Source organism: Cololabis saira, chromosome 6 (genome assembly GCF_033807715.1).
Source record: "Cololabis saira isolate AMF1-May2022 chromosome 6, fColSai1.1, whole genome shotgun sequence".
Taxonomy (NCBI): Eukaryota; Metazoa; Chordata; class Actinopteri; order Beloniformes; family Belonidae; genus Cololabis; species Cololabis saira.
The window spans coordinates 40808946-40834472 of NC_084592.1; the positions used below are offsets into that span (position 1 = coordinate 40808946).

Here is a 25527-nt window from a genome sequence, read left to right on the forward strand (position 1 = left end):
GAATCGTGAGCAGATCTGTGTAAACGGATCAATAACACGAAGTGACATATTTTGGGGCAGTGAGCCTGAAGAAGGGACGGAACCAGCCTGTTTTCCCTGGAGGTTTATTTCCTTTGAACCATCGACTCTGGCGCTGCTGTCCCGCGGATGACTCATGCTCTCTTTAAACAATATTTTTATTAATTTTTCACTTTTACAAGTAAAGAATGGATACATAATATGATCCACAGAAATAACAAGCAAAACAGGAAAACACACAGAACCAAAAAAAAAAACAAAACACCAGCTCAGATCTATATAAATAATACCCAGTATGACCAGTCAAGAAAGTCCCTGCAACATGATATTAGAGACATCAGGCTGGACATAGTTCAAATAGGGCTCCCAAACTTTATAGAATTGCTCTGTTTTTGAATGCAATATACATGTCAGGTACTCTAATGCAGTGATCTCCAACCCCCGGGCCGCACAGAAAGAAAAAATTATTTCTGTAACGTGTACATTCTGTAGCAGAAGTTAGTCTTTCTACATTCATATACGTTTCATTTAATACAGACCGACACAGCTGCTCGCTCGATCGGTAAAAAAGCCACCTTTAACCACAATACTGAGAGTAACCATGGTAACAAAACTCAAGCTGTACATAAATACATTATAAAATTTGCAAAGAAAACAATTCCTTATCAGCTAGGTGCTTTTTGTGTCAGTTTGGCACCACTTTAGCATTCCCGACACTCGTTTAGTCTTTCAGACACTGCCGTTAAACTTTTACCTTGAAAGTCCGAAGTGCCAGATGAGGTCTCGGCGAGACGCCTTCAAAATAAAAGCACTAAATATCGGTCTCCTTAATATATAACAAATAAAATAAAAGCCTGGCTTTAAATAACGTTAATGAGAAAACAAACATAAAAACACATTTATAGAAATACTCATATTAAAAGGTAATTTACAATTTCCATTATTTTATTTTTTATTATTATTATTATTATAGAGAAAATACCACAGTTTTTAATGCCGATCTTGTCATTTTATTTAGTTTTTATCAACTACAACTTTTAGATTGGGCCGTGAAAATATTGTCAGACATTAAACCGGTCCGCGGTGCAGAAAAGGTTGGGGACCACTGCTCTAATGGCACAAGATCAAACACCACTCTTTGCCAGCCTTTAACAGTTGGTACTTTTTCATTGATCCAAGTATAAGTAAGAATACAATAAGCCTCCGATTATGTTTTGATATTAAGTGTTGCCTTGGAACGCCCAATACAAGTGATACGGTGTCCATCTCCAGTTTTAAGACTGATGCTCTAGTCTCTTCACCGCCAACGTAGGAACATGAACAGCATCTTGCTGCAAATTCTATTTTACTCATATAGCGTCTATTACAACAGAAGTTTTCTTTAGGCGCTTTCCAGAGGCCAGAATATTGACCACCGAGCAACTATTACATGAACATAAACAGTGGCAGGTAAAAACCTTAAACCAAACAGTATTAATTGATTGTTTGATTGATTGAAATCTTTATTTCGAGCATATTAAATAAAAAAGAAAAACTAATTACACAAAACATCAGAAAAGAATACCAATAAACAGTCATTAAATAAATCAAAGGGAAATAAACCTTCATGCCCGAAAAGGAGTAGGAGGAAGTAAAACAACTTATGAGGTCCTACCCCTTGTTTTTTTTTCAATTTTGCTTGAATACAAAATAAAAATAAACATAAATAAATATAACATCAAGCTTTACTCCCAAAAAATATACCCGTTATTACATTATAAAAATATTAGAGCGCTTCATTGCAATATTATACCTGAGCATTATAAATATTATACCTGAGCTTTATAAATAAATGATATACCAGAGCACTTATAAATAATATATATATATATATACACATACATACACACACACACACACACACACACACACACACACACACACACACACACACACACACACACACACACACACACACACACACACACACACACACAAAAATCATTATTATATAAACCATTTTATATACGTACAGTATATTATGCTGAATCCCCACAATCACTACCTCATGTCTCTTCCCTGTATTTGGCAAAAATCTCTTCATTGTATTTGCTTTTGAACCTGTAGATTAAGAAAAAGAAAGAAACCAGGACGTGGATCATAAGGGGGGACTTCCCCCTCTTGAAGCTCTGGCCTGCAGACGTGCACAGAAAAGAAAACAATGAAAGATCTAAGTTTGTCTGCTTTAGTGGGCTCGGTGGTGCGTCTCCGGTCTACTCTGCTCCCGAGACGAACTCCGAGAAGGATCCACCTCTTCTGTCAGGATGGAAACAGTGTTATGTCTTATTTCAGCTCCTAAAATCTACAAAAGTGTTGGGTATCTGGGCTGCGTCTGCCTGCGTTTCCTCATCCCTGCTCCAACTCCGGTCATCTCCTTCTCCGCGATGAGCAGGTGAAGAGATGTTCTGAACATCCTCTTCCTCCCTTCATTACATCCACACCAACATTTGCATTTTATTTGGGATTTGGAGTCAAACTTCTGGGTATTTTTCTGGCTTTTTAAAACTCGATCAGCTGCTCCCACTGATAAACAAATCAGTTGTCATGGTAACGCATCATAACCCGTGTTAAGTGCCAGAAGCAGCACAGTATCCGAATAGATATTTAACTTAATTTGTTATTTTTAATTCTATTTTCTTTCTAAAAATCCACATTGAGATGCTGCTTCACCGGAATAAGTTGGTCAACCACCAGCTGATATGATTCGTCTTTCTTTCCCGTGTTTCTTAGCTGAGATACAGCCAAAGCATGAAGGAAAAAAACATGTTAATAAAAGACAAACAAGTAAGGGAGACAGCCACTTGACCGATCGTATTCCCACTAGTTTCAGGATTAATGGTTGTGTTACCGTCCCTTTCTGTATCAACACAGGAGGAAAAACAGAACCGGAGGTCAAATATTTGAAGAAAGTTAGAATGTTTAATTCAAATTTGCAGGTTTCATCATTTATAGTTCTAAGATGAAAAAAACATTCGACACTGATGTTGGTTTATGATCCTTTAAGTCATGAAGCAGCACAAAAATCAGCTTTTAAAAACATGTCAGGACCAAACGAATGCCTGAAACCCACCTACGACGATCTCGAAGTGGAGCCCGTCTTGTGATGGATGCATTCTGCGATGGATGCAGTTCTGACAGACGACGGCGTCAGGAGGCTGTAAATGTAAATGTACTTTATTTCTATAGCACCTTACATCAACCTACAGGTGAACCAAAGTGCTTTACATAATAAACATACAATCAAGACAAAAAGTGCTTGCAGAATAAAACAAGAATAAAACATACCATCAAGACCAAAGTATAAAAAAGTGTCGCCACACTACTGGGTATTAAAAGCCACCCTGAATAAATACATTTTCAGTTTAGATTTTAAAAGGCCCAGGTCAGAGATGGTGCAGGGGAGCTGATTCCAGAGCCCGGGGCAACTGAAAAGGCTCGGCCACCCCAGAGCTTCTGCTTTGACCTGGGCACTTCCAACAAACGTTGGTTGGAGGATTTCAGAGCTCTGCCAGGCTCATGCGCCGTTAAAAGCTCTGATAAATAAGGAGGGGCAAGGCTGTTAAGAGCTTTAACCATTGTGCTGTCTTTGGGTCAAGGGAGAAAAGATGGAAGGAAGAAAGGGAAAAAGAAGGAAGTAGGAAAGGGAGTAAGTAAGGGAGAAAATATGGAAGGGAGGGAAAAAAGGAATGGAGAAAAGGAAAGGAAGAAGGAAGGAATGGATAAAATAAGGAAAGAAGGAAGGAAAAGCAAAGAAAGTAATAAAGGAACGAATGACGGAAAGGAGGTAGGAAGAAAAAGATGTAAAAGAGGGTAAAAAAGGAGGAAAGGAAGAAGGAAGAGAGCATTGGAGGAGGAAAGAAGGATAGAAGAATTGGGTCATTTTGACCCAAAGACAGCACAAGGGTTAAAAACAAACATTAAAAGTTTGAAATCAACTCTAAAACGAACAGGCAGCCAGTGAAGGGAATAGAGGACCGGGGTGATTAGAGGACCGGGGTGATCTGCTCTCGTCTGGGTGTGTTTGTTAAAAGACGGGCAGCTGCATTTTGTACCAGCTGAAGATGCTAAAAGAAGATTGGGCGATGCCAACATAAAGTACATTACAGTAGTCCAATCTGGAGCTGACTAGAGCGTGGATAGCTCTCTCCATGTCGTGGCGGCTCAAAAATGTTTTCACTTTGGCTAAAAGACGCAACTGATAAAAACTTCACAACATTGTCCACTTGTCGGTCAAATTTTAAAAAGCTATCGAAAATCACTCCCAGGTTTCTAACTTTGGGACTGAAAGATTCGGACAAAGTGCCAAATTCAGCTGTCACGGTGTCTCCAAACAAAATGCACTCCGTTTTGTCCTCATTTAAATGTAAAAAATTGTGTGCCAACCGCTGCTTGATGTCAGTAATACATTCCATAAATAACCTCAACACTCAGTTGGGATCCGCTGATGTTTTGGTGCCCCGGGGTTGAAAACAGACGCTCCACACCGCTGCTGTGCTCTTCATGGCGGCATCCAAACCTGCACCACTCAGCAAACAACACTCCAGAACCTCCAGAACCACAGTTGGCTGCTGGACCACAACCTCCTCTGGGTGTCCTCCGAATATGAATCTGTCCTGACAAACGTACAGAAAGCATGTAGAATAATTTCTGTTTCTTTTGAAACGATGACGACGTCGAGGACGAGGTTTGACAGTTGCAGCTCGTCCGTGGTATCCGGTTTTAATCATGGGTTTATTGAATCTTTCTAATTACGTTAATAGTTAAAAGGTTTCTTGGTATAATTCACTTTCCATTTCCTGTCAGGTTCGGCCCAGTTACTTTTATTTTATAAAGACTCTTCCTGGACTTGCATCTGCGCCGTCCTGTTGGATTAAGGAGCTGCGTTTGATTGATCACGACGTTTTATTACAGAGGCTTGAACGCCTTTTTAGGATTTAAGCAACTGTGTTATACTGGTTTAAGTCATATTTATCTGATAGATTCCAGTTTGTTAAAGTTAATGACCAAATTGGGGCCCTAAGCAAAATGTTATTTGGAGGCCCCCCTGCCCTCACACCTCTCCCCATCCCAAATGTATCACAGGTACAAAATGACCATATTAAAACATGCCGTTTTACTTGACAAACTATCAATAATAACACATTTAACTGTAATTATAGAAATAGTAGTTTGACTGTGAGTCAAATATGATTTAAAAAAAATTCAACCCGAAAAAATAAATATTAAAAAAAAACTTAAAACATAAACAAATCCAAATCACAAATAGCCATCAATTACCTCCACGACCTCAAACCCCTCCCAAAAAAAAGAAAGCAGGTCTGAAATCAGAACTAAACGTGCACGTGTACCTTTTACAGATGCACACGTCTCTATTTTCTGGATGTAAAGTCATCAGTGAGGTCGAAAACTTCTTAACATAAATGGATATAAACCTATAACCAATATGTTTTATTTAAGCTAAAATTTGTAGCTTATATACGACCGACTGGTAATTTTACCGCTCTCTTCAACAGAGGTGTTACTGTACGTACCGGACTTGGACACAGAGTTCTGCAGGGTCCAGTGTTTGGACCACTTCTTTTCTCATATTTGTATCCATTGGGTATTATTGGACGGCGTGCTGTAAACTTCCTTCGCTAAGCTGATGATACTCTGCTATACCTGCCCATGAACCCAGAGGAACGAACCAGTTGGACTGGTTCTTGAAGACCTGGATGACTTTCAAACAGGTTTCTGTATTTGGACCTGAGCGCTTCAGGGACTCTAGACGGTGTTATCTTGGCCTCTGGTGCCACGGACGGGAACCTGGGAGTTATTTTTAACAAATCTGTCCTTCGATTCACATATTAAACAGATTTGTACGGCCGCCATAACTCAACTTCATCATATTGCTAAAATCAGGAACGTCCTGTATCCGACCGACGCAGGGAAACTGGTTCTGATGAGAACTCTGAGTAAATGCATCTGTCCAGCTTTAGCTTCTCCTCACATGTAAAGCTCTTCATGACCAACCTCCATCAGGCCTCCCATGATGCACCTGTCCTCAGTCCAGCTCTATTAATGACATCACGGTTGTTATTAACTTCTGTTCCTAACTCCCAGCAGGTGTTCCTAATCTGTTGTTGTTCTCTCCTCTATCCCGTCCTCTCAACCTCCGACCGGTCCAGGGGTCCGTTTCAAAAAGCAGGTTCAACAAACTCTGAGTCTAATCCTGAACTCTTATTGATCTACTCTGAGATCGGAAACTCTGAGTTTTCGGTTCCAGAACAGTTGATTTGAGTTAATTTACTCAACTCTAAGTAGTTTCACCTGGAGTTAAGCGCGTGCACCACAACTATAAAAAGCCAGCATCAATGGAGCCCCGATTCGATGAGTCACCATGGCAACGGGAAAGAGGAGGTCTGCTTTTTCACCCGAATGGAATTAGAGATTTTAATGCGCGCATACGCCGAATTTGAACATGTTTTTCGAAAAAAGAGTAACACCGCAGCACAGAATAATATAAAATTAATTTAACAGATCTCTACATCATTCACCTGCAATCCTGTGGAACCCCTTGATGGCTTGGACAGGTTTATGTAGGCTTGCCACCCGTCCCTTGAAATACGGAATTGTTCCGTAATTGGGAATTAAAAGTTGCGTTCCGTATTGAACCAATATAGACATATATTATGCTCTTATTTATTTATTTATGTAATAATATACAGATGGAGGTCGGAAAATTTGAATATATTGCAAAACTTCATTCGTAGTAAATTCAACTTAAGGTGAAACAAATATTATTTCCCACTACATGCAAAGTGAGATATTTCAAGCCTTTATTTGTTATAATTTTGGTGATTATGGCTCACAGTTTATGAAAACCCCAAATAAAAAATCTCAAAAAATTTGAATATATTATGAAATCATTAAACAATTCAATCATCAAAATGATAACAAATAAAGGATTAACATGTATTGCTTTGCCTGTAATGAGACTATGTAATATACATGTATTACGTGGTCTGATAACTATCTCCCGACGAATATTTAATTCTCTGCGCATTAATGCTGCACCTCAATCGATTGTGTCTTCATCAAAAGGACATGCCATGTTCGTGACAATGGACTTCTACTATATATACTGACTCTGTTTTTAATGACAGACGGCAGAACTTCGCCAAAACTCGCCTGCTGACTGAATAAATGAGGAAATCAAATGTGCGCGTGGCTCTGAAAGAGGGAGGAGACGCAGAGAAACTCCAGGTTCATTGAGATAAACCTGGTCCCGACCAGGTTAGATTCAGAGAGTCTTACCTCTCTTTGTGAAACAGACCCCAGGTGGATGCTGGTCCTTCCTTTTTCCTTCCATAGTCGGCCGGTGCTGGATCAGGACCGGGGACCGGATCCAAGAAAAGTGTTGATGCAGTAATTATTATTGCAGACTTATTGGTTCTGTAGTAATTGGACTCATTGGACCAAGCTGAACTGCCTTGAAACAACATTTATCGTTATATTAATAAAGTTTTTACCATCAAGGCTTAAGAAATTCTGAAACAGTCAGAAACTTTGTAATCAGTTAGTTTTATAAAAATCATATTGTTCGTTGCATGAAGTACAGGGTGTTTGTTGGACCATTAAAATATTCTTGAGTGACGCTTCTCACGTAAAATCCTGTTGCATCTGCTTGGGTTCTGCTTTAGACTTTTATGCTTTGAAACTTTCCTCACCGGTTTGGCATCAGATGATGCCAGTGACAGAATTCCCCGTACGGACCCCAGAACCTGGACAGGAGTGTTTGCAGTGCTTGTTAATGGCTGGTGTGATCTGGACGTGACTGTGAAGGAACACCTCTGCAGCCCAGATGTTCTGCTGCTGGAGGAATGAATGAATGTTTCCATCCACGCAGATGCTGATGCTGCACGTGACATCATCACAGGGACAGGGATTATTTACTTCCTAATGTTCGCTGGTGTAGAGAAGTTAAACGCATTACGTATTCTTTTTTTAATTAAAGCAGCACAATGTAACTTTTCCACCTTAATATCATATTTCCAGAGTCATTGTGATGGTACATCAACTTACAACAGGTTTAATGAACCTCTGTCATGGTCTGAGGGGTCTGTATCGCCTTCACTGGCACTATGTAACTTTGAGGAGCATGGTAGGAACCCTGCCACACTACTGGTAAAGCACTACCGCTTTTGTACAAAGGAGCCGCCAAACTCAACAAAAGCTGAAAGTTACATTGTGCTGCTTTAAATGAAAAAAGTACTTATTCTTAATTTCTTCAACAAAGAATTTGTTTGGTTTTTCCATATTTGACTGATCTTCAGGGACAACAACAACAACGGACACAGAAGGAACTGCCTCAGGACGCTGTCAGATGGACAAACAAACAATCAGAGAAGCGAAGCGCACCGTTGGCAAAGTGACAAACAGACTATTATCAAAAGTATCAAAATAGTGAAAATAGGAGTCGGAACGCCGGTGAATGCTGTAAAAACTTGTTGATCCAATACTGTAAACATCTTAGTTACTTTGTATTTGAGAACCTCAGGGCCACAGAGAACGTTGATATTTTTAAAAGGAGGCTCAAGACACACCTTTTTAGTTTGGCTTTTATCTGATCTCATTTACCTAGTCTTTTCATCTATTTATTGTGTTTATTTATTTAGCTCTTTTATTATCTTTAAACCTTTAATCCATTTTTAATGACTTTCATTTTATTTTATGTTATTTATTATTCATCTTAAGTTTTGTATAGATTTCTATAAACATTTTATACTTTTAGGCATTTTTTACTTTCTTTTATTTTTTATTTTTTAGCTCCAGTGCTTCCTCAGGGGGGTCGTTCACACTGGGAGGTGTGCCTGCTCCGCCCATGGGGGTGTCGTCAAGGGGATCCCTCAGGCCTGGGTAGCTGGGGGTGGGACTCCACCTTCTGTGTGGGGTCTGTCCTGGTCTGTCCGGGTTGGGGGGGTCTCTGTGGCGATGCTCCCTGTGGTCGTGGTCGGTGATGCCTCTCGGTGTGGACGGCCACCCATAGTGTAGTGTTTCCTCACCTGGATCGTTAGTGCTAAGCCTAAGTGTGTGTGTGTGTGTGTGTGTGTGTGTGTGTGTGCGCGCGTGTGCGTGCGTGTGCGTGCGTGTGGGGTGGGGGGGGTCGTATGGGATGTTTTAAATTGTGTTTTCTGATTGTCATTTTATTCTGCATGTAAAGCACGTGTATGATATGGTGCTATATAAATAAAGAAGGTTTAAGTTTATTTTGGCATTCATTTGTTGCATAAAGCTCACTCCCAGCCCGGTACATTCAGTACCGGTAGAAACAAGTGTATCGGTATGTTATGTACCGGTAGACATGGGAGGAGACCAGACTAGTTTCACCAGAGAGGTTGTTTTTTTTAAAGTTAAAAGTGTCGCTGGCCGGGTTATTACACACTAACCACACGTTGGTGGGACTGCTTTGCTTATTTCAGTGAGACGATTCCAAAATATCTAAATATCTTATCTTTAAAATAAGAAAAACAAAACTGTCAATCAGCTTAGATCTCATGTAATCTGTTGATATCAAATTGAGAATGGCTAATTATGCTGAAGTTCGATTGACAAATGTAATTCTGTTGATGCAGCATGATTGTATAAAAACTATATTTAGCTAATTAACACCAGAAGAGGTGTGATTATTGTCCCCCGGCTGATTGAGAGGCAGCGGTCCTGCCTGTACTGCTGGACTTGTGGGACATGAGCTCACACACCTTGTCTGGGGCATCGGGGTGTTAATGGATTACTGAAAGGTGTTGACTCAGGTGTGTGTGTCCCTGAGTGCGCATGCCCCCGTGTGTTTGTGTGAATGAGGGTGGTGCATCTAGTTAAGACTCCAGCCTCGCGTTGCCAGTCCTCTCTTACGCTCCCTCTGTCACTCTTCTGGGACCCGTTTCCCGTTTTCTGGCTCCCGCTTGCTCCTTTTCTTTCCCTCCCTCCTCGCATTTGTTCTCTCCCAGTGATGCCATCCCTCCTCGCCGCCTAAGCACCGCCAGCCACCCCTCGACATGGACATCGGAGGACTGACGACCGTGGTCGCCAACTCTGCCTACATCAACGCCCGCGGCAGCATCGATGGCTCCAACCCGGCGGCCGCCCGGGACAAGAAGTTCCACTCCCGCCTCAAGCTGCCCCACATCACGGTGTGCGAGGGCCTGCGCGACACCCTGGACCTGGGCTTCGACACGGTCTGCGTGGACCAGCCCATCGGCAAACGCCTCTTCCGGGAGTTCCTGGACTCCAACAAGCAGTACCACGGGGCGTGTCGTCTGTGGAAGGACATCGAGGAATACGACCTGGCAGAGGACTCGGAGAGGGCAAAGAAATCCTCAAAGGTGGTCTCCAGGTACATGGACCCGTCTGCCAAACACTACTGCCCATACCTGCCTGAGGACATCGTCGCCAAGGTGAAGGAAAACCTGGAGGCGGCGGGCGATGACTTGTTCTCGGCCGCGCTGGCCAACACGCTGGAGTACCTCAGGGAGGCCCCCTACACTTTCTTCCTGGAGAGCCTGTTCCTCAAGAGGTTCCTCCAGTGGAAGTGGCTGGAGATGCAGCCCATGGATGCCGACTGGTTCCTGGACTTCCGTGTGCTGGGGAAAGGTGGGTTTGGGGAGGTGTCTGCCTGTCAGACCAAGGCCACTGGAAAACTGTATGCCTGTAAGAAACTCAACAAGAAGCGGCTGAAGAAGAGGAAAGGCAATGAGGTGAATGTCACTCTGCATCAGACGCTCGTATCGGCCCGTCAGGCTGCAGATCTGCTCCTTTAACAACAAAACTTATAATAACCTGCTTGTTTATTGTCATAATTAGCTAAAAATCTGTAAAATGTAGAAAGATTAAGTGCTTTGGATACGAGGTGTTACTGTGGATTTAGATGTTGGAATCACCCTGATGGGGAAGAAATGCTAGATTTTCACCTTTAAATTAGACTTTTGTGCAGTTTTTTGTGCCACAGCATTGTTTTTTTCATAAAAATTAATAGCACGGCTTCTTTAAAGAGGTTGCAGGAGGCGCCGGTTTGAATAACAAAGGCGTTTGCACGTCAGAGAGAGAGTTGGGCGCCGGGCCGGCTGCAGCGGTGCTAATCATCTTTGTCCCTGCCTCAGAATTAAAAACTGAGACAGGGATAGAGTGATTACTGGGAGCTTTATGAAAAGCCCTTCTGGAGGGAACTCCTTGGCACAGTTGCATCTCGCCCTTGACTTATCTGAGCTCGTCGTGGGTGTAACGGGCGTAACACAAAAAAAAACAAAAAAAAAAGGGCTAACCTTTTTAGTTTTTCTCTTAAAAAAAATACTCTATGGAAGAGTATAAGGGCCAGGCAGGAAAAAAAAATTTTAAAAATATTTTAGAGGAGGAAGATTTTTTTTTTCATTATGCACTTCGAGAAAAAAGTCGAAATGTCGAGATTAATGTTGAAGTACAATTTCGAGAAAAAAGGCAAGGCAAGGCCAGACAAATTTATTTATATAGCACAATTCAACAGAAGGTAATTCAAAGTGCTTTACATTGACATTACGCTTTTAATGACATAAGACATAATTAGACAGCAAATTAAGAATAAGATGATAAGAAAAGAAGTAAAATAATAAAAAGCACAAGCGGTTAAAAATAAGGGCAGTAAAAAAGGCGAAATGTTGAGAAAAAAGGCAAAATTTCGAGGATAAAGTCAACCTTCTGAGACTATAACAAACTGTCTTTACAAAATGCCTCGTAGGCCTATAGATGAACTGGTGAAACTGTACTTCAGAATCGGCTTTAGTAACAAAGAAATTCAGTCTAAATTCTGTCAGTCGCTCTCCTAACTGGATTTGATGGGCCAGAGGAGACATTTCCACTTTATTCACGAAATTTCGACTTTATTCCTGAAATTGTATTTCAACATTATTCTCGAAATTTCAACTATTTTCTCGAAATTTCAACTTTTTTCTCGAAGTGCACAATAAAAGAAAATCTTCCCCTTTCAAATATGTTTTCTCCTGCATGGCCCTGATACTCTTCCGTACCCCGAGTTTCAGCTTTGAAGATGATCTCCTCTGGTTTTCCTCCTGTAGGGGGCGATGGTGGAGAAGCGGATCCTGGCGAAGGTCCACAGCCGCTTCATCGTGTCGTTGGCGTACGCCTTCCAGACAAAGGACGAGCTGTGTCTGGTCATGACCATCATGAACGGAGGAGACCTCAAGTAATCTCACTTTCTGGAAATCCTCTCACGTTTCCAAGCACCGACACCGAAACTAAACTCCCCCATTTGGTTAAATCCTTCACATTGGCCATGGTTACATGATGTTTTTTAATTCGGAATTAATTATTCCGAATTAAATAATTCCGAATTAAACTATTTTCCTTCGAGTTTACATGGAGATAGTAATTCCAAATTGCGGTTTACATGGAAAACATGTTTGATCGGCTTTATCCAATTCCACTTAAGGTCTGGGGGTTGGGAAGGTTCTGATTGGATAGGGGGGCGGACCGGAAGTTACGTCTACCGGAAGAAAAACAAACTTAGCCGCTACAACTTTGGAAAGCTCACAATTTTTATGTTTCCTGCCATCTGTTCTTTTAATTATTTCCAGGTCCTCCAAGCTATTTATTAAATAAATGGTCTCTGCTCTTGACCACCGTTTACTGCGTGCTGCCATCTTGAAACTTTGTTTGGAAAACAAGGCCCCTCCCACACACAACCCCTACCCACATAAGTCTAGTTACAAAGTAGGCTAATTAAATAACCGAAACAATGAGATAAATATAACATAACAGAGAGAAAATAAAAAATAAATAAATAGATAAAATAAATAAAAATAAACACAATAGAAAAAAGGACACAAAAAATACATAAATAAATTAAAAACATAGGCAATTTGTTTTAAGATGAGAATATAATGCCAACTTAAAACGATGAAGAGGTAATAGAACGCAAAAAGAGGGGAAGATTATTCCAATCTGATGGAGCTTTAAAATAAAATGATCTTTTCCCAACCTCTTTTAAAATTCTAGGAACAAAGAAAAAAGGAAAATTCATATGTCTGAGTGAGTATGGAGAATTATATAGAATCATGAGTCCTTTTAAATATGGAGGACAGAGGAAAATAAACACATTTAAAAAGGGTCTGAAGCCAGTGAAATTGCCGTCTAGATTTGGGCTGCAACCAGTTCAATGAATCAAACATAAAACAATGATGTTTCTATACATGATCGCGGAATTATTCTATTCGGATTTAAAATCGGAATAAACCAGCCACTTACTTCGGAATTAAGTTTAATTTCGGAATGGCCATTTTCATTCGGAATGAGGTGTTTACGTTGTCATTTATAATCATTTTAAATCGGATTTAATTTTAATTCTGAATTAAAGAGGATTCAAACTTCCCATGTAAACGCACTGATTTAGTTGTTTAGTTGTCAGTCAAAAATGCTGAATTTTGACGCGACTGAATACGTGATCAAATAAAGCAAAGGCGAGCTGATCCGCCCCCGCGGCCCTCCTGACCTCTGTCTGACCTCTGTCTGACCTCTGTCTTACCTCTGTCTGACCTCTGCCTGACCTCTGTCTCCGGCAGGTACCACATCTACCTGGTGGACGAGAACAACCCCGGGTTCGAGGAGCCCCGGGCCTGTTTCTACATCGCCCAGATCATCCAGGGCCTGGAGCATCTGCACCAGAAGAGGATCATCTACCGGGATCTCAAGCCAGAGAACGTGCTGCTGGACAACGACGGTAATCCTCCTCCTCCTCGTCCTTGTTGTTGTTGTTTAAACTCATTTTGTAATTAACGTCCTAAACCTGATCTCGTCCCCTGAAACAGGCAACGTGCGTATATCTGACCTGGGTCTGGCTGTGGAGCTAAAGGAGGGGAAAGAAAAGACCAAAGGCTACGCCGGGACGCCAGGTTTGGTTTTTATCCCGACAGAGAGATCAGCAGAGTGTTCATGTCCCAGATTCACACCTGAAACCCTGGTCTACCTTCTGCAGGGTACATGGCTCCAGAGATGCTGAAGTCAGAGAAGTACGACACCTCGGTGGACTACTTCACCCTGGGGGTCACCCTGTACGAGTTCATGGCCGCTCAGAATCCCTTCAGGAACCGGGGAGAAAAGGTGCGTTTTTGACGCTTCGCCTTGGCAGAAAAGGCCGGTTTTTACCGGGTTTTAACATTTTTTTTATTCTTAAAACAGGTAACAATACAGAGGCGCATATAGGAACAGGACAAGAGGGGGCGCAAGAAAACAAAGAAAACAGATGGCCAAACAAAACTACGGAAGAGTATTAAGGCCAGGCGGGAGAAAAATAAAAATAATATTTTAGAGGATCTTTTTTTTCATTATGCACTTCGAGAAAAAAGTCGAAATGTCGAGAATAAATTTGAAATATTGAGAAAAAGGCGAAATTTCGACTTTATTCTTGAAATTGTATTTCAACATTAATCTCGACATTTCGACTTTTTTTTGACATTTCGACTTTTTCTTCGACATTTCGACTTTTTTCTCGACATTTCGACTTTTTTCTCGACATTTCGACTTTTTTCTCGAAGTGCACAATAAAAAAAAATCTTCACCTCTCAAATATTTTTTCTCCTGCATGGCCCTAATACTCTTCCGTACAAAACAGTACAAAGCAACAAAATCAATGTTTGTGACTGTGTATGTGGTGTCTGTGTGCGTTTATGTATGCAAGCACGTGTGTGGAGTGTATGAGTATGATGGTTTTCTAGAAATATGGTTATTTTAGGAGAGAGACAGCAGCCAAAAAAAGTAAATATATAAATAAAAAAAATAATAGTTAATTAATTAATAACTAATAAATAAAGTAAAAGAAGGGGGGAATCAATCAATTAAATAGGCAAGGCTAGGCAAGTTTATTTGTATAGCACAATTCAACACAAGATAATTCAAAGTGCTTTACATCAACATTAAAAACGGCAAGACCCAATTAAACAGTAAATAACAAATAAAATGAAATAAAATGATAAGAAAAGAGGTAAAATAATAAAAAGCACAAGTTGTTAAAAAGTAAGGGCAGTAGCAGGTAAGTGTTTAATTTAAGAGTACGCTTCAGTAAACAGTAATGTAAAGTATAATAAATATCTATGGTCATCAATATCACAATCCTCTTTGAACATACAAAGCAGTATATATAATGGCGATCTATGAAAAAAATACACATATTCATTCAGAAAAGAAAAGGAAAATAAGTAACAATAATTATGATAATATGATTGATTAATAAAATGTAAATGTACTTTATTTATATAGCCCTTTACAGAATAAAAAGAATAAAAGCGTCACCACACTACTGGGTATTAAAAGCCATTCTAAATAAATAGGTTTTAATAATCAATTAATAGTATAATAATAACAACTAGATGATTTCCTCGCAGAAATTTCGAGAGTGCCACAGCGGGCTGCTGCCCATTTGTGTACATTATTGCATTTTGCAAGCAATAAAGATGAAGGACTCAAAACTAAGTCCGATGACACCACACAGGATTCTCTATGTCCAACCATTCAAAAGTTATTGGACTATAACATATCGGCCAATCAGAAGAAGGGGCGGGGCTAATTTGCACCAATGAAGGTCAAGGACTCAATACAGAGTCCAATGACACCACCCATGACTCTGTATGTCAAACCATTCAAAAGATATTGGACTATAACATATCGGCCAATCAGAAGAAGGGGCGGGGCTTATCTGCACCAATGAACGTCAAGGACTCAATACAGAGTCCAATGACACCACCCATGACTCTGTATGTCAAACCATTCAAAAGATATTGGACTATAACATATCGGCCAATCAGAAGAAGGGACGGGGCTAATTTGTATATATAATATACAAATGTATATATTTTTATATATATTATATATATATATATATATATATATATATATATATATATATATATATCCCATGAACCGGTTCCCAGCAGTACTGGTTATCGTCTAAGGTCAAAAGGTCAGGGTTCAGATTTCTCCATTTTCCAGGTTAAAGTATATGAAGTCTGTACTGATTGAGTCATGTGACCAGTTCTGGGTCAGTCTAATCACTCAGCAGCTGAGCTCTGGTTGCCCCGGCAACAAGAACCTCGACTTCAGAACATTCCGGGTTGGCTGTGAGAAAACCCCAGCTTTTGCCTTGTGACAAGTTCTCAAATAACTCCGATTTGTGAGAAAACCATAGCTCCTAGCAGAAAAACAAAGACATCGTGAGAGACACAGAACCCGGCAGATTCTGACAATCTTAATTTTATTCAGATATTCCTTAAAATGTGTTAGTAACGGCAGTGCGAAAACAAAGTGAGATTTTTTTGAAGAAAACTTTTGATTACATTACAGTGAATGGAGACCGAGGCAGGAATTGGCGCCGCTTTAGCCACCCCCGTTTAAATTTTGTGCATACCCCGCCTGTCAAAGTCACATTTTATGAATCCCAACATCTATGTTTACATTCTGACCAAAAATGATCTTTCTAGCTTTCACGGTTCGGCCGTGAGCTCGACTTACAAATAAAAATGAAGGTCATTTTTTTACCGTCCCTCCCACTCTAAAAAATGAGAGCTCCACTCTAAATTTGACAAAAAAGTGATTTCCAGTCCTCGCTTGAGGGCTCATATCTTGAAAAGTGTATATCTTAGGAAAAAACTGTTTCAGGTTTGGAGAGAAAAGAGAAGTTTTCCTCCGTTTTGAAGTTTGAATGACATTTCTACGTGCAAGTATGATAAAGATACGTGACTCAGAAAAAAGGTGAATTTTGGGTTTTTTCGAACCTCTTTCCACCCACAGTGTGACATTCTGCCCCATTCACTTACATGGGAAAATCTCCCCATTAGTTTGGAAATTTGGAAATGTTTTTGCACTTCGTGCAAAAACTATTTGTGCCATCGCTCTGAAAATCCACAGGACTGCAATTAAATTCAGGGCCTACAACTTTCTATATCGGTTCAGAATTTTTCGAGTAACGGTGTGCGAGTGGTGAGGCCCCAAAGTTCTCCCAATGCGTTCCGGATGGCGCTAAAAGCGCACGTTTTTGCACGTTGCGCAAAAACGTGCACACCAATCGCTAATAAAAGTCATAGCACACGATTCCCGCTTAAGGCGCACGTTTTTACTTTTTGCGTTTTCTCAAAGCTGCGGGACTAGTTACGCGCCGAAGTTTGTCCGCCCTGGCTGCGCCAAGAGGCACTGCTCCTCCATTGCTATTGCATAGCTATGGAGGAGGCGTGCCACTTGGCGCAGCCGTGGCACTAATAATGACAGAAGTTTTTACTGGGTTTTATGGACCCGAGTGAACGGCGAGTGACTGTTTGGGTCTGGCGGTTACAGGTTGAGAAAGAGGAGATGAAGGAGCGCATGCTGAACCGGGTGGTGACCTACACCGACGCCTTCAGCGAAGACGCCAAGTCGCTGTGCGACGGCCTGCTGGCCAAGGAGGTGGACGCGAGGATGGGCTTCAAGAACCAGTGCTGCGACGAAATCAGGGCGCACCCTTTCTTCAAGGACATCAACTGGAGGAAACTGAACGCAGGTCAGTTTCATTCCCGTCTGATGGTTCAGGTGTTCAGGACAACGGTCTCAAACCTCCAGAGGTGTCAAAAGTATTCACATTCATTACTCAGGTAGAAGTATAGATACTAGAGTTTAAAAATACTCCGGTAGAAGTTGAAGTATCAACTCAAGTTTTTTACTCAAGTAAAAGTATAAAAGTACTGGTTTCAAAACTACTTAAAGTATAAAAGTAAAAGTAATATAAGGGGAAAAAAGCCATTAAGGACAAAAGCCATTGAAAATGAATGCATCTTAGTATAATGCAAATATATTAAAGAACCATATATGTGTACTATTGAGCATTAACATGTGTTTCAGAGAGCAGGAGATATGATGACTAGTTGCCTATAAGTATTGTAATGGTGCAAAAAGTCAAACTTCAGAGGCATGTTATCATTTATCCTAACCTTTATTGGAATGTACTTCCAAGTTTAGTTGCAGGAATCTGAGGGAACGGATGTAAGAATAAAACTGGACAAGAACATCTGAAACAACCACAACCAAATTCACTCTATCCGGATGGAGCAATTTAACTGGATAGTTTTTTTTTAAAGGCCGAAATGAAATAGAGTAACGAGGCTGTTTTCAAAATGTAAGGAGTAAAAAGTACAGATAATTGCGTGAAAATGTAAGGAGTAAAAGTAAAAGGTCGTCTGAAAAATAATTACTCAAGTGAAGTATAGATAACCAAAATTTCTACTTAAGTAAGGTAACGAAGTATTTGTGCTTCGTTACTTGACACCTCTGCTCCTCCTCAGGTATCCTGCCCCCGCCGTTCGTCCCCGACCCTAAGGTGGTCTACGCCAAGAGCCTGGACGACGTCGGGGCCTTCTCCTCCGTGAAGGGGGTGAACCTGGAGGACGACGACAAGAACTTCTTCGACGAGTTTGCCTCCGGGAACATCCCGATCCCGTGGCAGGAGGAGATGATCGACATGGGCATCTACGGCGAGCTCAACCTGTGGGGCCCCGAGGGCACCGTCCCCAACGACCTCCGCAGGGAGTCCATCCTGGAGCAGCCAAAGTCCTCCACCTGCTGCCTTTCGTAAAGGAAGACACGCGAGGGCAGACTTGCTTTCCTCTAAAACTGGCGGCGCCGCGACGCCGGCGCTCATTCTGCCCCCCAGACTGACGCAGTTTGAGACTTTCTGGACCCGGAAAACAGCGAGAACAAGATGGACTTTCAGCGTGAAAAACGGACTCCAGCATACATTTATTCTTCTCATCACGTATTTGTTTCTCTCCTTTATCCTTCTTTCTTCTCCACCTTCCATCCCCCTTCTTTTTTGTGTATACGTGCTGAATTAATGCGTCGCTTTTAGATCCCAAACGTCTTTTAAGAAGTCCCATTTCCCAGCAGGGGTGCAGTGATGTGACATCTTTTATCCTGTAAGATGTTTACCTCGACCACGTGCATGCTGCTACCGATGTACCCCATCTGATGGAAAGTGTTTTCTTTTCTTTCTTTTATTAGCTTTTAATATAAAATACTGAGGGATAACCAAAAGCTGAGACACAGAAGATGCAACGTTGTCTTCAGGATTTATGATGTTAACAGCTGAATGTTTATGAACGACCAAAAAGCGGAGCACTTTTGATGGATGTATATGTAGTCTAGATATTATGAGGGTAATGAGAATATAGGACACATATTTACGGCAAATTTATTTATTTATACAAAATTTCTTGAGCAAAAGTTGAATAAATTCAGAAATATAAAATGTTTGAAAAAGCACTGATGAATAAAATAGCTTGTTTATGTGAAAACCTGCATCGAGAACTTTATTTCTTCCACGGATCCAGACTGTGTAAGAAGAACTGGACAAGCCCTCTGTGATGTCATCCTCAGGTTCTCTAAAAAGTTATTTTGAAGTCTCTTTCTTCGTACAGCGCCGTGCCATGTGGTAAATGGGCGGGACGAGCAAATCTCTGAGGCTGACTGGAACACGCCCACCTTTAATTACATTTGATGCAATTTATTAGGACTTTTTATCATCATATCAATCTAAACATCCTCAGTTTGTACCAAACCGACATCTGAAATCAGCACTGAAACTAAGTCGCTTTTGAGCCCCTTGTGGTTGGTTGAGGAACTGCAGTTTTTCCACATATCTCGTTGGCATCAGCGCGACAGCTTAAAGGACATGAAGATAAAACTTAAGTTTATACTCCACACGCCAATCAAAAGGGGGCAGTATAGCGGCGTGAAGTGAGGTGGTCGACACACAGAGTCGCTCCGGTCACCTCAACGGTTCAAGAATATACGAGTTGTGAATAAAAACCTAAAATCTGAGAATCAAAACATGGAATATTTAATTTGTAGCTGAGAGCTGAGATCATTTTTCTCGCCATCGATTCTAAAACCATCTCCGGTTGTGTCTTTCTCAGTTGAGATTTTTCTTTTGGAGTTCTGACATGAGTCAAATAGACGCTAGGCGGGCGGGACGGAGCCAGATCAATATATTAGCCGATGAACTGACGCCACGGTAGCTTGACTGCCTCTACCAGCAAAATCAATAACAAAAATCAGTACCGGCGAAGTGGGGAATAAAACCCGTGTTTTGATCCGACCCCCGTCTGTGTGCGTGTTTGTTTGTTTACTGTGGAACGTTATGTTTGGTCGTTACAGCCGCGATCCAACCGAGCCGACGACTCTTTCACTCTTTTACTCTGTTATATCAGATACTTGGCCTCCGTTGTTCTGCCTCCAAGCAGGAAAGCGGTGAAAAGTTAAACCATTAGTGATCTTTTCCCCACGTCTGTTATGTGTGGAGCTGCTGCAGCCACAACACAGCAATGGGTTACCAGCTTCTGCTGAGCTCTCGCTCCACGTCCCGCCCATTTTCGTCTCGACTGCGAATCGGGAAGGAGGGGGAAGTGACATATGCCGTAAAGCAGTCAAAGCCGTAAAGATTTGCAGTTTTTTAGTGTGGAAGGGTTCCTACCATGCACCTCAAAGTTATTACATAGTGCCAGTGAAGGCGATACAGACCCCCTCAGACCATGACAGAGGTTCATTAAACCTGTTGGAAGTTGATGTACCATCACAATGACTCTGGAAATATTACATTAAGGTGGAAAAGTTACATAGTGCCGCTTTAAACATTAGAGCCTCATAACCAAAAGACGTAAATTCTCATTTTTAGCTGACTGGGTCCCACTATAGGTGTGGAGGACATTTACCTTTCTTCGTCTTTTTTCATTTCTGTAACTGCTTTCTTGATTCTTAGTCGCTCTAAAACTAAAAGTTGAAAAACAGCAGAGATGGAAGACCTGCGGAGCTGAGAAATGTTCATTAAAAGTAATCTCAAGCTGTAAGCCCTTAAGGCTTATTTAAGAGGGCAAATAATATCCTTCATGGTCAATAAGCGAAACAATTAAAACTTGACAAGCAAATAGCTGAAATTGATAGGAGATATGCACATCTCCCATCTCCTGACCTATATAAAGAGCGCCTGAAACTTAAAGCAGAATTTGACCTTGTTTCGTCATCCCTTATAGAAAATCTACTGCTCAGGAGCAGCAGTGCTACATATGAGCATGGTGAGAAGGCGGGGAAAATTTTAGCCAGACAATTGAAAGGGGCAAGAGCTAAACAAATTATCAATGGGGTGCTTTCTCAGGATGGTGTGGTCACTGTAGACCAACAGGACATAAACAACATTTTTAAAAACTATTACAGTAAGCTGTACACCTCCAGCAGCCCCTCCGATCCCAACGCCATGCAGAACCTTTTTAAGGATCTAAACACCCCATCATTGTTTCAAGATCATGTCTCAAATTTAGATAAACCATTGACACAACAAGAAATAGTGGACACCATTAAGTCCCTACAAACCAAAAAATCACCACGTCCGGATGGCCTGCCGTGTGAATTTTATGTGAAATTCTCCACACAGTTAGCTCCCATTTTGACGGCCATGTATTCGGAATCATTGGAATCAGGATCCCTCCCAACCACCCTAAACCAGGCATGTATAACATTACTGGCATAAAAAATATAAAGATCCCTTGGACTGCGGATCCTATAGACCTGTTTCCCTGTTAAACACAGATTACAAAATATTAGCCAAAGCACTGGCTCATCGGTTGGAGAACACTTTACCCAGTGTAATATCTCCAGACCAGACAGGCTTTGTCAAGCATAGACGCTCCTTTTTTAATATTCAACGCCTGTTTAACATAATGTACACTCCTTGCCAAGCTGCCTCAGAATGCCTTCTTTCCATGGATGCAGAGAAGGCATTCGACAGAGTAGAATGAGGACTACCTCTTTGAAACGCTGAAGAAATTTGGATTCGGTGCCACGTTCATCGCTTGGATCAAACTGCTATACTCCAAACCCTCGGCTATGATTCCGACCAATAATTTATACTCAAGGCCCTTTAATCTACACCGTGGAACTCGCCAGGGATGCCCCCTCAGTCCCCTTCTTTTTGTCTTGGCTATCGAGCCCCTGGCTGTAGCCATTAGATCTAACCACTCTATGATGGGAATAAATAGAGGGAATATAGAACACAAACTGTCCCTTTATGCTGACGACCTTCTCCTTTATGTGTCTAATGCAGAGACTGTAATTCCATTAATACTTAATTTGTTACAACAGTTTGGTGAGATCTCGGGTTATAAACTAAATTTGAATGAAAGTGAGCTGCTGCCTCTAAATGTGGACATCTCATCACTAGAGAAAATCAGGTTACCCTTTAAAGTCACGACAGACGTTTTCAGTTATTTAGGAGTTACAGTAACAAAACATTTTAAACAACTGGCAAAATTATGGAAAACACAAACCAAGCAGGATCTGGCTAATTGGACCCCCATGTACACCTCACTTACAGGCAGAGTCAATGCAATTAAGATGACTGTGCCCCTGTGACTGTGAGAGGAGGCTGAGTTCTCGCGAGATGTGGTAGGAGCACGAGGTACACAGAGACAGCAGCAGCATTCAATGTCGAGCTGAAAAATATACTTTTGGTTATCAAACAAATAGTAAATTGTACAGTAAGTGAAAATTTATTCAACAGAGAGGTTACATAGATATAAATAATCTGGATCAGGAAGAAACCATAGAGTCCCTGCAGGAGAATATGGAAGAAAGTTACAATCGAATTGTAATGGGGAAAAAAGACGCAGCTACCCCGAACGCCTCATCGTCAAAAAGATCCCGGGACGAGAAATCACCTGGAGCCGTCTCCCCCCCAGGTAACACCACTACAGACGCCCTGCTGTCCATCGACGCCCGGCTAAGTGGCTTTGAGAACCGTCTGTCCCTCCTGGAGGTCCTGCACAGGGAGATACAAGCGCTGCAGACCTCCCTGGAATTCAGCCAACGGCAGGTGGAATCGCTCGCGGCTGAAAACCGGGATTTAAAGGAGTCGGTAAAATCTCTGACAGAGGGGATGAGCCAGCTTAAAAGGGACAATAAGACCATGAAAGAGGCAAATTTAGACCTTCAAAGCAGAAGCATGCGGGACAATTTAGTATTCTCTGGGATCCCAGAAAAAGCTGATGAAGATCCGGAAGCAGCTGTTCATGATTTCATCCGCAACCACCTGAAGCTTCCCGAAGACATGGCGAATTCCATCACGTTTCACCGCGTCCATCGCCTTGGAGGAAGAAGATCGGAAGCCCAGAGACCCAGACCCATTGTTGCCAAGTTTGAACACTTTAAGCAAAAAGAGCAGGTGAGAAGACAGGGGCCACAGCTGCGCGGATTGCCGTTCTCCGTGAACGACCAGTTCCCCCGGGAGATCCTGGACCGTCGCCGAGTCCTCTTCCCGGTCCGGAGGAGGCTCATTTCGGAGGGATGTCGGGCTGTCATCACCGTGGACCGGCTGTACGTGAACGGGGAGCTTTACTGGAACCCCAACATCACGCCGTGGCTCTTCTGAGAGATAAGTACAATTTGCCTTTTTTTCCTTTCTCTTTCTCTCACTAAATGGTGATTAGATCAGATATAGCTTTATAAACATTTGGTAATTAATTAGAGAGATAGCTTTATAAACACTGGGTGATTAGATCAGATAAAGTTTCATAAACATTTTCGGCACATATTAAGGTATTTATAATTTTTGATCTGCTAGTCTCAATGAGTTACAGTCACACATCGGTGATCGTTTCTTTTTTTTCTTTTCTTTTCCCCCTCTTCTCTATCTCTTTTTCTGTTTTCTTTTTTCTTTTAATTATGGTTAGAATTATTTCCCTCCCCCTCACCCCACCCCAATTGTCACACTCCTTTTTTCCTCTTTCCCTCCATGTCTCACTCTGCTGCACTTTCCGGTTGGTTAATTGGTACAAACATACATTTAGATTAACATGGCACACACACATCCAACTCCTGCAACATTACCATTTACATATAATGTTATTTTCAGTGATTGGATTATGGATAAATTAAAGTTCGTCACCTGGAACGTAAACGGGGCCGGGAACACAGCAAAGAGATTGAAACTTCTTAATCAGATTCAAACTCTGCAGGCAGACATTGTTTTACTACAAGAAACACACTTAGTTAAAGCTTCAGCAGATGCATTGGCCACGCCAGAATTTCCGCACGCTTTCTCCGCCTGTTACAACTCCAGACAAAGAGGGGTAGCAATTCTCATTAATAAAAGAGTAAATTGCACTGTAAAGGACACACACATTGACTCAGAGGGTAGATATTTAATTTTAGTCTTGCAAATTCAAAGCTTGAATTTATGTATTTCTAATGTATATGGTCCAAATGTTGATGACTCCTCGTTTTTTCACTCTTTTTTCACCTCACTTTCTGCTCACCTAGACAACACAGTGATCATCGGAGGAGACTTCAACATGGTTCTGGACCCTGGAGTGGACAGGCTCAGTAATGCAGGCGGACACAGGAGTTGGCAGTCAGCAAGTATTGTTAAGCAATACATGAATGATCTGGGTCTTTGCGATACATGGCGCTCTTTACACCCAACCCTTAGGAACTACACTTTTTTCTCAGCCGTTCACCACTCATACTCTAGGTTAGATTATTTTCTAGTCAGTAGCTCTCTGATGAGAGATATCTCAGAATCACAAATACACCCAATCAATATTAGCGATCACGCACCTGTTTCTTTCACTCTGGGGAAGAGGGGGAGCGTATCATCCTCCAAAGTTTGGAGATTTAATACATCATTACTCAAAGACCCCGACTTTACTAACTTTTTTAAGAAAGAATGGGATATTTTTTTGCAAATTAACGACCAGCCGGAAATATCAGCGAGCGTTCTATGGGAAGCAGGGAAAGCAGTAATGCGAGGCAAAATAATTTCCTTTTCGTCAAATAAAAAAAGAAAAGACAACTTAAAAACAAAAGAATTAGAAGGTGAAATAAAGACGCTAGAGGAGGCCTTCCAGACTTCTGCAGATGAACGTATCCTTAGCAAAATAAGGAAAACTAAAATAGAATTAAATAAAATAATTGACGCAAAAACGCAGTTTCTAGTACAAAGGCTTCGCCTGGAAAACTTTGCACATGCTAACAGATCGGGAAAATATTTAGCCAATCAATTAAAAATAAACAAAGAAAAAACAACCATAACATCTATTAAGGACCAGTCAGGGGAAGTTACACATGATCCCTGTTTAATAAATTCAATCTTTAGAGACTTTTACTATAAATTATACTCGTCACAAATTGAACCATCTGATCAATCCATTAATGAGTTTCTTGGAGAAATTAACCTGCCAAAGTTACATCAGGAACAGGTTACGAATTTAGATTCACCACTCTCAATAGGAGAACTCCATGAAGCTCTTCAACATATGCCCAATAATAAAGCTCCGGGCCCAGACGGTTTCCCAGCTGAATTTTATAAGGAATTCTGGAGCATATTAGCACCAACATTTTATAAAATGATTCTAAATATTAGGGAAAATAAAAGCTTACCCT

General features: G+C 41.3%; 1 protein-coding gene across 1 annotated transcript; it reads left to right on the plus strand.

Annotated features, from left to right (window-relative positions):
- The first annotated feature begins 9908 nt into the window (after nucleotides 1-9908).
- LOC133446198 (rhodopsin kinase GRK1-like) lies at nucleotides 9909-19382 on the plus strand. The gene is made up of 7 exons (XM_061724135.1): nucleotides 9909-10790; nucleotides 12141-12268; nucleotides 13644-13801; nucleotides 13890-13973; nucleotides 14057-14181; nucleotides 17404-17605; nucleotides 18384-19382. Exons 1-7 carry the CDS (start codon nucleotides 10092-10094, stop codon nucleotides 18671-18673), a joined length of 1686 nt encoding a protein of 561 aa, XP_061580119.1. The 5' UTR covers nucleotides 9909-10091; the 3' UTR covers nucleotides 18674-19382.
- Nucleotides 19383-25527: the final 6145 nt, after the last annotated feature.

Bases quoted from the DNA above. Each gene is read 5' to 3' on its own strand.
- LOC133446198 (XM_061724135.1), top strand. From the start codon at position 10,092: ATGGACATCGGAGGACTGACGACCGTGGTCGCCAACTCTGCCTACATC. The intron at 12,269-13,643 runs GTAATCTCACTT...TGTCTCCGGCAG, and splicing joins ATGAACGGAGGAGACCTCAA to GTACCACATCTACCTGGTGG. The intron at 17,606-18,383 runs GTCAGTTTCATT...GCTCCTCCTCAG, and splicing joins CTGGAGGAAACTGAACGCAG to GTATCCTGCCCCCGCCGTTC.